At 35.2% G+C, this 14,544-nt stretch overlaps 1 protein-coding gene across 1 annotated transcript in view; it reads left to right on the forward strand.

The window, feature by feature from the left end:
* The window catches only part of LOC144560472 (ADP,ATP carrier protein 1, mitochondrial-like), a 46,162-nt gene extending 33,476 nt beyond the window's left edge, over positions 1-12,686 (forward strand). Inside the window, exon 4 of the mRNA XM_078309681.1 lies at positions 12,617-12,686. Coding sequence (XP_078165807.1) covers positions 12,617-12,671 — 55 coding nt within the window. The 3' untranslated portion in view covers positions 12,672-12,686. The remainder of the gene's footprint in view (positions 1-12,616) is intronic.
* Positions 12,687-14,544: the final 1,858 nt, after the last annotated feature.

The raw sequence follows: 14,544 nt of genomic DNA on the forward strand, positions 1-14,544 counted from the left end.
CCCATTAGGTGGCTCATACCATGGGAGAATTCCGTGTGGGCTTGCAGATTTTTATTACAAGTCAAAAGTTTTCTGAGCGTTGACCATTGAGGTGACAAGTCAAAATAACTTTATTTCTCCAGTTAGGATTCGAACCGCGTTTCTCATTAAAATCGTCATATACCTCTAATCACAAGGGTGCTGTTCGGCTAGACAAGATTAAGGCTCCTTTAAGTTCCTTTAGCTCTTAATCCATGTTAATCTTTCCGAACAACAACTCCTTTTGCAAGATTAAATCTCCTCCTTAGCTCAACACCTTAATCCATGTTAATCCATGTTGCCAAACGGGGCCAAGGGTTTTCAGACCGATGAGCATTAAATCAAATTAAATCTGCAGTTCCCTTTAATTTGCATCTAAGATTCAAGTGCACTTGATTTACACAATTTTTGAAGTCATTTATGCAAATTTTAATAAAGATTGGTTGAATCTGTCTGCCTTCCAGTTGTCATTAATATTGGCGAAGTTGCACAAAAGAGGCCTCTTCTCTTTTTTTATAACTAACAAAAAGAATATAACAATACATTCAATTTTTTTTTTCTAAAAGTAGTAGAATTAAATCCACCAATTTTTTATTAGAAATTAGATCGATTAAGTATTTTTTTTTTTTTGACAAAAGTGGTATTTTACCACCGGTTTCATTACGAAACAAAAGAGTTTATACAACATTGTCCAAAATAAAGCGCTAGCATACAATCCAAGATCGATCAAGTATAAAATTCTAAAGCATAAACTTATAACTCAGCCGACGATATATCAGTTAGAATTACAAAATATCAGCATATCAGTTCAAAAGCTGCACAAAATACACAGTTTACCAATACATAACCAAAAGCGATATAAAAACACTAAGAAATATCAGTAATCAAGTAAGTTTCAGTCCACATCATCTTCAACTATACTTCGTTATGATTTCTTTTTTAAAATATGCTTCAATTTTCATAAATTTAAGACAGCCAATTTATCTGGTAACAATCTAATATGAGGTTAGAAATGCTGAGATTTTGGCTCAAAAGCTTTTGCCAAATGGATATGACGTTGATAATTAAATAAATTGGGTTTTCTTATTGTTATTGCTTTATCGGGTGTATTTGGAAACTAATCAGTGTATTTTGTTGCATGAAATGTGGTTATCTGGCTACTTAAAAAGTCAAGGTTCTCTGATACAAGCAATCTGCACATTTCCTGTTACAAGTCACTGGCTGGTGGGCCTGTCAGGTTTTAATTGTTATGAAATCCTTGTAGGACTATGATTTGATGGCTTGTAACAGGAAGAGGATTAGGATTCTTATTTAGTAGGTTCTAGCCCAACATAAGTACATTGCTGGAAGAAGCCCCTGTGCCAACAGTCCGCCCCTTCCTCTCCCTGCTGCACTCGGTTGAGCAAGTTCAAATTTGCTACTGACGGGTCAGACTTATAGGCCATCCCCCCTCTGTTCCTCAAGCAAACCCTAGACAAGTGACATGCTTAGAAATGGTTTGACAGATGATGATGCATTGGAGCAGGTTCTCAATGGAGAGTATAAAACTTTTTTCTCTTTTGATCATTATTTCTTTTGACACCATTGCATTTGTCAATTTCATCCTGAATTTTGTGATTTCCAGAATGCATGAGTTGACACAGTCAAATCATTATTGGTTTGCCTTATCAAGATAAACTGCCGCCTCTCTGCCTCCAGCGATTAGGAATTCGAGTTGCTTTGTCTCCAGATACAACTTCTCCTTCAAGCACAAATATTATTTAAATTGTCAAGTATACTGGTTTAATTTCATTCTTCTGTTAATATTTTTTTGTATTTGTGTGCTTTGAAGGTTCATATTTTAAAAGTTTCTCACAATATAATGTCCATGTGGTACATTATTTTAGGTTGGAGAAGACGCTGAGGAGCTTCTTGTGTAAAGTGCATACCAAGCCTGCTGATCCTGTTGGCCCTGCAGGTACAGTGTGTCAAAGTGGTGCTTTTAATTTTTGAGCATATACATATATTTTCAGTATGGTTTGTCAGTATGGTGTGCCAGTATAGTTATGTGGAAGTTTTCAGTATTCTTTTTTTATTTATATTATTTTTATGTGCATGTGTCTTTTATAGATGTGCCTCATCTTGATGTTTAAGCATCTACTGTGTTTATTTATTGAAATGACAACGATCAAAGATTCAAAAAGTTTTCTACTGATCATGCAAGGGGCAATAAATCATGATAAGATTATTGTAAATTATGTATAAATGTTTTACTCAAATGTGTATTCAACATTTGTTTCCACTTTCCAACTATCACTCAGCATCTGTGAGATTTGGAACTAAAGGAGATCAGTCTACTACTGCTGACCAAGACTAAGTTAGTTAGACAGTTATGCTGTTAGCGGTTTAGAACTGTTACTGTTAGACAGTTAGAGGTTAGATGAGTTGTAATATACAGACATGAGTTGAGATGTAAAGGGGCTATATATATATATTCAAGCATTGTACAATTCCAATTCATGAAAATGAATAAAGATTCAATTCTACAATTCTTTCTCTCTCACGTTTCATGGTATCAGAGCCATGTCTCTTTCTTCCTCTCCCACTAATACTCCTCAACCTGAATTCAATTCAATAATGTCTACTGAAGTATCTCTTGATCCGATTGTAGTACTGAATGTCCCTATCTCTACAAAACTCAATCGCACCAATTTCTTGGCCTGGAAATCTCAGATTACTCCTGCTCTTCACGGTCATGGTCTGTACCGGTTTCTCACTGATGATCCTCCACCTAAGAAGGCAACGAATAATGGATCGGTTCAAGACAATCCCCGTTTCTCTCATTGGCATCGACAAGATCAGCTTATCCTCAGCTGGTTACGTTCTTCCCTATCTGACACGATTCTAGGTCAGGTTGTTTCATGCGATTCCTCTGCCGCACTCTGGAAATCATTTGAACAGTCATTCTCTGCTACCTCTCGCGCTCGACTGTCTGAGCTCCGTCGCTCTTTTCAGACAACCACCAAAGAAGGTTTGAGTTGCTCCGATTACTGTCAGAAATTGCGTTCTATTGCCGATGAGCTTGCTTTCGTTGGTCATCCAGTTTCCGACGAAGATCTAGTTCTTCAGGTGCTTGGCGGTCTTGGATCGGACTTCAACTCGTTTGTTGTCGCCGCCAACACGAAAGATAATCTCTCTTTCAATGAAGTCCAGGCGATGCTTCAGAGCCATGAGAATCTCCTTCAAGCTCAATCGGGTGCTAATTCGACATCTCTTCCTTCTTCTCACAATCCCGCTGCCTTCTATGCATCTTCCCATTCGGGTCAGCCGAATTACAGATCCAAACCCGGCAGAGGGAAATTTGGCCAGAAGGGCAACTATCACCAAAATCAAAACAGGGGCCCTCTTTTACCCAATCCGCAGCTCAAACCAAACTATGTTCCCAGGCCCAATTCTCCTACTGCTCGGCCCATCTCTACTGAAGCTGGATTTCAGGGCCAAGACAGAAACACAATCTGTCAGATCTGTTTTAAAAGAGGCCATCAAGCCCGGACCTGTTGGTATAGAACTAACTTGGTGAATTACCCAGAACAGTCAGCACCGGTTTTTCAAGCTCATTTGGTTCAGAATGCTCCTTTTCAAGCCAACAATGTCCAGACAGTACCGCAAGCAGCTGGTTCGGAGTGGTATTTGGACTCGGGGGCCACTCATCACGTGACGAATGATCTAAGCAACCTCTCCTCATTTTTGCCGTATGAAGGATGTGACAAGCTCCATGTGGGTAATGGTGCGGGTATGAATATTACTCATATCGGTTCTACCTCTTTACGTTTTTCCGAGTACACCATCTATTTACATAATGTTTTGTTTGTTCCTACATTTACCAAAAACCTTGTGAGCTTGTCTCAACTTTTACATGACAACTCCTTACTCATTGAATTTTCCTCTACCATTTGTGTCATAAAGGACCGCCACACCTTGAGGACGCTACTTCAAGCCAAACTCGTTAGAGGACTCTACCCTCTCTCTCTACCTTTGAAGCTCAATCCTCAAGTTTACTTTGGTGAACGAGTCTCAATTGACACATGGCATGCTAGACTTGGGCATCCTTCATCTACCACTACACATAAAATTTTACATTCTCATTCTTTGCCTTGTAATAAAAATAAGATGTCTTTATGCCACCATTGTGTTTTGGCTAAGGCACATAGATTACCTTTCCTTTCTAGTTTTTCTTCTTCTACTTCACCATTAGAGATCGTGTACTCGGACGTTTGGGGTCCCGCACCTTTACTTTCAAATAATGGATTTCGTTACTATATTGTTTTTGTGGATGATTTTTCTAAATATTCGTGGATCTATTTTTTGAGGTCTAAAGATGAAGTCTTTCATGTTTTTGCTTCCTTCAAAGCACAAGTCGAAAACATGTTACAACAATCTATTAAGGTGCTACGTACGGATGGAGGTACCGAATACAAACCTATCGCACGTGCCTTCCCTTCTCTCATCCACCAAACCACGTGTCCCTACACCCCTCAACAAAACGGGGTGTCGGAACGTAAACACCGCCATATCGTTGAGCTTGCCTTAGCCGTTATGACCCATGCTTCTATTCCTACCCGGTTTTGGGATGACATCTTTGCTAGCGTGGTGTACTTAATTAATCGGCAACCTCCCTCAAATGCCGACTCCTCTCCATTCTTTAAAATTTTTCATAAGTCTCCTGATTACTCCTTTTTGCGGGTGCTAGGGTGTTCTTGTTTTCCATACACTCGGCCTTATAATAAACACAAGCTCCAAGCTCGTTCCATGCCGTGTGTTTTCCTTGGCTATGCCTTGTCACAAAAAGGGTATAAGTGTTATCACATTGCTTCTAATAAAATGATTATCTCACGGCATGTTATTTTTGATGAGCAGCACTTTCCTTTCACCAAGCAACCCTCTGCACCTTCATTTTGTTTGGATCCGGTTCCATCAGAGAATTGGTTGGGGTTACTACCTGTCTCTCCCACGGATTCGGCCACAGAACATCCTGTACAATCCTTCTTCCCACTCCCCCAATCAGCTCCAGTCCTCACTAGTACGGGTCCTTCTGCTATTGTAGCGGATCAGCCACCCTCATCTCTGGATGCATCACAACCTGGTGCGGCTCCTCCACCCATTGCAGCAGATCCAAGTCCTCTTTTGACTTACTCCCGCCGCCCCAAGGTATCCACGGGTCCTTCTGCTTCTGCAGCGAATCCGAACCAATTTAAATCACCTCCCATGCGCGCCACTTCTTCCAGAGAGCCCCCAGTTCCTATTTCTTCTACCCGGCTTCCTTCTAATCACTTCATGATCACCCGTAGCCGTGCTAAAATTAATACCTCTGCCCCTACTGCTTTAACAGCCGACACCTCTCTACTGGATGAGCCCAGGACTTACAACCAAGCCAAATTAAATTCCGATTGGGTTGATGCCATGAATAAAGAGTTTGATGCTCTTCGTACAAACAAAACTTGGATCCTCGTCCCGCCTAATCCTGATCAGAATGTCGTCGGCTGCAAATGGGTCTATAAGATTAAGCGCCGTGCGGATGGTTCGTTAGAAAGATACAAAGCTCGCCTAGTAGCAAAAGGGTTCCACCAAGAAGAGGGCATTGATTTCTTCGAAACTTATAGCCCGGTCATTCGTCCTACTACTATTCGGGTTATTCTCACGCTCGCTCTCTCCTACGGCTGGCCACTCCGCCAACTTGATGTTTCGAATGCCTTCTTGCACGGTGATCTCCAAGAGACCGTGCACATGCAGCAACCGCCGGGGTTTGTCGATAGCTCTAAACCAGATCACGTATGCTTGCTGACCAAAGCCATTTACGGTCTAAAACAGAGCCCAAGAGCGTGGTTTCATGCCCTTAGCTCCGCTCTTCTCACCCAAGGGTTCCAGGCTTCAACTTACGATCCTTCACTCTTCATTCTCTCTTCTCAAACCGGCACTCTCATTGTTCTTGTGTACGTTGATGATATCATCGTCACGGGTTCTAGCTTTTCTCTCATTCAAGCCTTTATTAGCTCTCTCCAACAGAAATTTGCACTCAAAGATCTCGGGCCTCTTCATTTCTTTCTTGGCATTGAGGTTCATTCAATGGCTAATGAGCTTCATCTATCTCAAACCAAGTACATTAATGATATCCTTACTCGGGCCAACATGCTGAATTCTAATTCCTATCCTTCTCCTATGGTTCCCAAGATTGCGCTCTCTCGCTTTGATGGAGATCCGGTTCAAGACCCTCATCTTTACCGCTCCATTGTTGGTGCACTACAATATGCCACCCTCACTCGTCCCGATATTGCCTTTGCGGTCAATAAAGTATCACAATTCATGCAATCTCCCACAACATCCCACTGGGCAGCGGTTAAGCGGATTCTTCGCTACCTCAAAGGTACGATGTCTCATGGCATATCCCTCAAACCGGTCTCCTCTTTTGCTCTTCATGCCTATAGTGACGCCGATTGGGCGGGCTCACTAGACGATCGAAAGTCCACTTCGGGGTTTTGTATCTATCTTGGTGCCAACATCATCTCATGGGGGGCCAAGAAGCAACCTACGGTTGCCCGCTCTAGCACGGAAGCCGAGTACAAAGCATTGGCTGTCACTTGTTCCGAGCTCATTTGGCTTCAGTTTTTGCTAGCCGAACTTCATGTGCACTTGGCAACTCCACCTACTTTGTGGTGTGACAACATCGGCGCCACATACCTAGCCTCGAACCCTATGTTTCACGCACGCACCAAACATGTTGAAATCGATTTCCACTTCGTCCGTGAGCGTGTTGCTAACAAGTCCCTTCTCATCCGATTCATCTCCTCAAAGGATCAACTTGCGGATATTTTCACAAAGCCACTTGGTTCACCTCGGTTCATCCATCTCACATCCAAGCTGACAGTAGGTCCAGCTTGCGGGGGGGCTAAAGGAGATCAGTCTACTACTGCTGACCAAGACTAAGTTAGTTAGACAGTTATGCTGTTAGCGGTTTAGAACTGTTACTGTTAGACAGTTAGAGGTTAGATGAGTTGTAATATACAGACATGAGTTGAGATGTAAAGGGGCTATATATATATTCAAGCATTGTACAATTCCAATTCATGAAAATGAATAAAGATTCAATTCTACAATTCTTTCTCTCTCACGTTTCAGGAACAAAGAATTAGGGGTATATAGGTGTAATGCTGAAGGCATAATATTAGATTTTGAAATTTTTTACCCTTTATCAATCAGCCTTAATCTCTAAGTCCGAACTGTAATGAATATGTTCTTAACAAAAATTTACATCCTGACATTCTTAATTTTGGTTAATTTTCTTATTTTAAGTTTTAACAATTCATCGGTATTGACATGCAACTCAATTTGGATATATCTCCTGTTATAGTTCTCTGTCTAATTTATTTTATAATCTCAGCACAAGAAGATGTCACAGAGGAGCCGAGCAAGAAGATAGGGTACCAGTTGCAGTATCATCTACTGTAAATCACCAGGTCTACTAAGTAAAAACACTCAAGCAAGAAAAAGGAGAAAAGTGTCATTTTCATTTGAGTGAAATTATTTCCTTCTATTATATAGACTTTCCAATAAAAAAATAGAAATGAATTCAATTCTTTTTTATTTTTATTCTGATCAACAACATTCAATTGACAATCATTTCTATTGAATAATACCATTGATTTGAAATCAATTCAACTCCACCAACTAGAGTGTTTCAATCAGTGTTAGTGATGGGAAATTGTACATAATTTGATTTTAATTTACTTGTAATTTCTAGGTTATTTCTGTTTTAAAGTGACATATAAATGGGTAATTTTGCCAACAATTTGCATGGCTCAAGAATTTTTAGTATCAATTGCGGTGCTCTCATGTTGTTACTGAGTTACTGGAAATCAATAGACCGGTATGATATTAGGTAACTTTGGTACCAGTGGAAACCCACTATTGTCACCACTTTGTTCTATATGCCTTTGGATGCATCTGTTATATTTGGGATTAACTTCAAACCCTCTCTTAAATATACAAATATATGCATCAAACATGACTATGTAAAAGGATAAATGAAATTGCAGTCCCCGTTGCAATGCACGGGCACAAAACTAGTGGAAAATTATCAACATATGTTATCACTATTTGGCGGAGCTTGGGAGACCGACTTGAATTCTCTTAGGATCACAACAACAAAGCATGTTTAATTTCTCCGAGTTTGAGGAAGAAAAAAAAGAGACATTCCATAAAAATATCATTTAAAAACGTGCATATGAAAACTATCTCCTTGAGGTTTGGATAGATGGATGTTTGACTGATAGTTTTGGGGAAGCTACAACAAAATAATTTCAAATTTGTCAAAGTCTGACATTGGAGGAAGGAGGAAGGGAGCTGATATGCTCTCTTTTTGTCAAAGTTTTCATTTGGTTTTGAATTGACGATGTATTGCTTTGATATTTTTTTGCCATGATTTGTAGAAGAAAATGTTGAGGTGCTTAATATTTTTCACCGTGATCAAAACACGACATGCGAAAATACTCTATAGGCCACTTGTGGACCAAGAGAATGGTAGAGATGGTTGTGTGGAGCTAACCATCAGTGTGGTATGTTTGGATCGTGCAAGGAATAGCTCAAGAATAGCGATTTTTGGGTTAGTGATTGAGAATAGTGCTAACCCAAGGGATTCAAAAATAGCACTAACTTTGGCTATTCCGAATTAGTAGAAATGTTGTTTGGATTGTATGTTAGGAATAGCAAATGGAGGGAAGAAATATAATAATGATTTTTTATTTTTTATTTTTTCAACTAACTTTTATATTTATAATGACTTGTTAAATATATATAAAGCATCATATTTTTCAATAATACTTCAATCTAATATTTAAATTAATATTATATTATATTAATATTTAAACTAATATTATTTTATTTTTAAATTAATATTTAATTTAATATTAAATTTAATACTAATCTAATATTTAAACTAATATTATTTTATTTTTAATTTAATATTTAATTTAATATTTAGTTTAATACCAATCTAATATTTAAAGTAATATTATATTACATTTAATATTCAAAAAATATTATATTATATTTATTTAATATTCAAAAAAATATTATATTATATTTATTTAATATTCAAAAAAATATTATATTATATTTATTTAATACTAATATAATATTTAAATTAATATTTTATTTAATATTAATCTAATTTGATATTATAGTTATTTAATTATTTATCTAATATTTAAATTAATATTATATTACATTTAATATTTAAACTAATATTATATTACATTTAACATTTAAACTAATACTGTATTACATTTAATATTTAAACTAATATTATATTATATTTAATCTAATATTTTATTTAATACTAATCTAATATGGTATTATATTTATTTAATATTAATATAATATTTAAACTAATATTATATTATATTTATTATTTAAATGACTACGATATGATATTTAATCTAATATTTTATTTAATATTATATTTATTTAATACTAATCTTTATTTTAAATTGATATTATATTATATTTAATATTTACACAAATATTTTATTTAATACTGATCTAATATTATATTATATTATATTTAGTACTAATTTAATATTTAAACATACTTTAATTGAGAGGAATCAAATATTTTATTAATATCACTAACCCCACTAGAGCTATTCTTGCTAACCCACCATTTCTTTGGATTAGTAGAATAGAGCTATTCTTGAGCTAATCCTATTTGCAAATTTGTGTTTGGATCACCAAGATTTGAGAATAGTGGAGCTAACCCAAGAATAGCTCTATTCTTTAGAGGGGTGTCGATTTCCATAAATTAAGCCAATTGGAAGAGAGGGCGGAGGTACGGACCGAATTGAATTGAATTGAATAAGAATGGATTGAATAGAATGCAATACAGAATAGGGATAGATGGTGAGAATAGTAGATTAAGAACAGCGAGAACAACTACTATTTAAGAATAGCGCTAACTCAAAGCTATTCGGAAGTTGTTTGGATTGAACATTTTAGAATAGCGAGAACAACGATTGAACATTTGAGAGAGTAGTTTGCTAGCTATTCCATGTTTTTATAGGAATAGCAAGAACAGCGAGAACAGCGCTATTCTCGCTGTTCCGGGGAGTACGTTTGGATGGATGAGAATAGCGCTGTTCTCGCTATTCTCGCTATTCTCGCTACATCCAAACATATCTGTTTAAACGGTGGTGGGGGATAAGCTTCTCTGGGTCAGAGACTTATCTCTAATTAGCTAAGGATGTCTGTATTAATTGGCAACTCTATGAATACATATCTGGCAGCCTCTGCCCGATTTAAAAAAAAAAAAATGGGAAGGAGAGAAATTATGGTGAGAATGACAACCATCGGAAGTAAGCTTAAAAAATTCTCACCATATTCCAATTTGATCAATTTATGAGAACTGGAGTAAGAATTTGGTGGTTTTTTTAGAGCTGTTGGTAGATTGGGTGGTAGATGAGTTGGGAATTTCCTTCCTTTTAATGATCTTTTTGTCTATAATTTTTAATCCTAAATTTTTAGGTGGTTCTCGAACAGGAGGATAATAGGTTTATTTGTCGCAACTATCAATGACAGTAGTTGAGAATTGGGAAGAGGCGGTGGGAATTGTGAATGATGCTTTAAATATGATAGTATGCAAGCTAATTTAGATGTTCTAATTTCATCGGGAAGGCTATACTTCACCAATATATATATATTTTTTTACAACCGACAATTTTCACTTTTGAAATGTTTTAAAATGCGGTTTTCGATATGCGTGAGATTAACAAGGGCATAACATATAGGACGTTATGTGGATACATATTAAGCTACATGAATTGGAAAAAATTTTAATTTGCAAACTCAATAAAATTCTTAAGAGGATTTTAGTAAAATAATAATAAGTACACTAAAATGCTAGTTTTTAACTTTAGATTTATTAATTAAAAATGCCACATAATCAATTTACATGTTTAATAAGTTGAAAATTTTCAAAATGAAAATTATTGAATGCATAGTACATATTTTTATGCATACGATATGTGGATACATATGTAGTAGGCTACATGAATTCTGAAAAGAAAATTACAAACTAAATTAAAATTTTAAGAGAATTTTAGTAAAATAATAATAAATAAAATAAAATGCTAGTATCTAACTTTAGATTTATTAAATAAAAATGTCATATAATCAATTGACATGTTTAATAAGTTGAAAATTAAAATTATTGAATGCATATAGTATATATTTTTATGCATATGATATGTGGATACATATGTAGTAGTCTACATGAATTCTGAAAAGAAAATTGCAGCCTAAATAAAATTCTTAAGAGAATTTTAGTAAAATAATAATAAATAGAATAAAATGCTAGCATAACTTTACATTTAGTAAATAATACATGTTATATCATCAATTTTATATGTTTCATAAGCTGACAATTTTGAAACATTAATGTTATTGAATGCACAATATATATTTTATGCATACGATTCTTGCACGGCACAAGTATATACGGCCCAAGCAACCATAATTTAAAATAGTATTATCAACTAATATGTTTACATGATACACTCACTTCTATTTTAGGAAATACATTAAAGCCCAAAAAAAAAAAATCCGAAAAGATGTAGTATATGCATGATTTGTTATATATAGTCCAAATACCTGAAAGTTCTATGTTCAATTTAATGCTGAACTTAGTGTCGTGGGTCAGAAATTTAAATTATAACTAATATTTAGAAGAAAAAAATGAAGAATTATTATCACAAATTAGATTTAATTACAAAGATATAAGTGGCCGTAAAAGTAACGTTATAATGCATTTTTCCTCTCCAGTTACAAAGTAATATATATTGTCTGTGCACATTTGCCTAGTGCAATGAAGTGCATGCATATATATATGCCGTTCCCTTCGAATGCATCCTCACTGTTGATTTCTATTTAAAATCTACACAAGATTCGTATTATATAACAATGATTTTATTTAAAAACAAGCAACAAAGTAAAAGGTATGACAAACGGTATATAACAGATAAGAAATTCAATTATGTTGTTAAAAAATTCAGAAATAACGTGCTATATATATAAACATGTACTGAAAGAAACTATCTATTGCAGTATTGCGCTCTCTCTCTCTCTCTTTCTATATATATATATATATATATATGAGATGAGCTACGGTAAGCCATGGAGTAAAACGCGTTTGTATTCCACGTCGTATTTTCATTTTGAAAGTCCAAACGACCGATCTGAACCATTAGATGTGATCTCCATATTGAAATGTGGTTGGAGACCAAATTTTACATTTTTTTTACTATTTATTAAGCAATTTTGAAAATTGTTGTTTTGCTGTGAACAGTAAAAATTTCTGGACTATCGTATCAGCGATTTTCAAAATTGCTTTATAAATAGTAAAAAAATTCCAAAAAATATAAAATTTGGTCTCCAACCACATTTCAATATGGAGATCATGTTGAGCGGTTTGGATCAGTCGTTTGGATTTTCAAAATAAAAATATAGTGCTATGAAGCACCAACTCATTTTACTCCATAGCTCACCATAGTCCATCTCATATATATATATATAGAGGAGGGTTCAAATGCCTCCATTTTTTGTGCCTCCACTATGCCTTCATTTTTTAAAACTTTAATAACTCAAAATTTAAAACTTAAAAATCAAAATAAAACCGTTAGATGTGATCTATGTTATTTTCTCTATGTGCGCATAAAAAATTATGACATTTCAATTTTGTTTTTATGTGAATCAATAAGTTCAAAAACCAACGTCTAGAAATCATCCACATTAATGCATTTTTTTACAAGCTCTTGATGACAATCAAAAGAAAATTGAAATGTCATAATTTTGTACACGTGCATAAATAAAATGACGTAGATCATATTCAACGTTTTATTTTGACTTTTAAGTTTGAAATTTTGAGTTATTAAAGTTTAAAAAAATGGAGGCATTTGAACCCTCCTCATATATATAATAAGGCTACCATGCTTTGCAAATTAAAGTGAGTGTTTTAATTTGCACTCATATATCTAGTTTAAAAGTTCAAATGGTCAATCCGAATTTCTCAACATGTTCTTCATATTAAAATGTGCTTACCGACCAAATTTTACATTTTTTTAGAAATTTTCAAAATCAGTATTTTTCTGATGAAAAACACTCATTTTGAAATATTCTTAAAAATAGTAAAAAAATTTCAAAAAATGTAAAATTTGGTCGGTAAGCACATTTTAATACGAAGAACATGTTGAGAAATTCGGATTGACCATTTGAACTTTTAAACCAAAGATATGAGCACAAATTAAAATATCAACTTTAATTTGCAAAACATGGTAGCCTTTCTCTCTCTCTCTATATATATATATAGAGATGGGCTATAGTGCATTGCAATGCATAGGCCATGGTGTGCATTGGACCATAAATCACCGATTCAAAGTCTAAATGACCGATCCAAACCGTTCATCTTGTTCTCCATATTAATATGTGCTTGGAGATCAAATTTTACATTTTTTGGAATTTTTTTACTATTTATTAAGCCACTTTGAAAATCGCTGATCCAACGGTGACTTCTGATTTTACTGTTCCAAACATTCACCGTTGGATCAGCGATTTTCAAAGTGGCTTAATAAATAGTAAAAAAATTCCAAAAAATGTAAAATTTGGTCTCCAAGCACATATTAATATGAAGAACAAGATAAACGGTTTGGATCGGTCATTTGAACTTTGAATCGGTGATTTATGGTCCAATGCACACCATGGCCTATGCATTGCAATGCACCATAGCCCATCTCTATATATATATATATAGTAGAGAGGTTTCTAATGTTTCAACAGAATATTGTGCTTACTTTCTCCCACCCTTTTTTTTTGAGGAAAAAAATATGAGTCTTTGCTCATATTCCATTGTTCTCCCACCCTTTTTAAGGATGGAAAACAATGCACCTAGCAACATGCAAAAAACTTCCCCTCTTGCGAAACAGTTATGCAATATGAACAATTAATACATGCATCAATCTAATTACAGCTGAGCAACAAAATGGCTTTGCTTAGAATCAATCTAAAACCCAGCAATTAACAACACCTAAACAGGGACAACATCAGCTATATCCGCATAAAAAATGCCCCTATCACTTAGTTTTCAGTATATAAGAATTTTGAAGAAAAAAATAGCTAGATCAACAACTACTCTGTATTGAGAAAAATTTAGGTAAAAGGCTTACTGTGTCGGAGATGAGAGAAATACCTCCAGATAGCGATCTGGACTCCTGGATGAGAGAGAGGCAGAGAGAAAGGGAGGCCGCGGAATGAGATGAGAGGGAGGAGGTAGTAGATAGGGGTGAGAACGGATCGAATACGGATCGGATAGTGATAAAACCATATTCGTATCTGTTTTGATTTTCCGGATACGGATACGAATCGGATACGAATACGGATCGGATTTAAATCGAATACGAATACGAATCGAATATTAGTCGAATACAAATACGAATACGGATATAAATC

The sequence above is a fragment of the Carex rostrata genome, chromosome 10, assembly GCF_964058835.1.
Source record: "Carex rostrata chromosome 10, lpCarRost1.2, whole genome shotgun sequence".
In the NCBI taxonomy this organism is placed as follows: Eukaryota; Viridiplantae; Streptophyta; class Magnoliopsida; order Poales; family Cyperaceae; genus Carex; species Carex rostrata.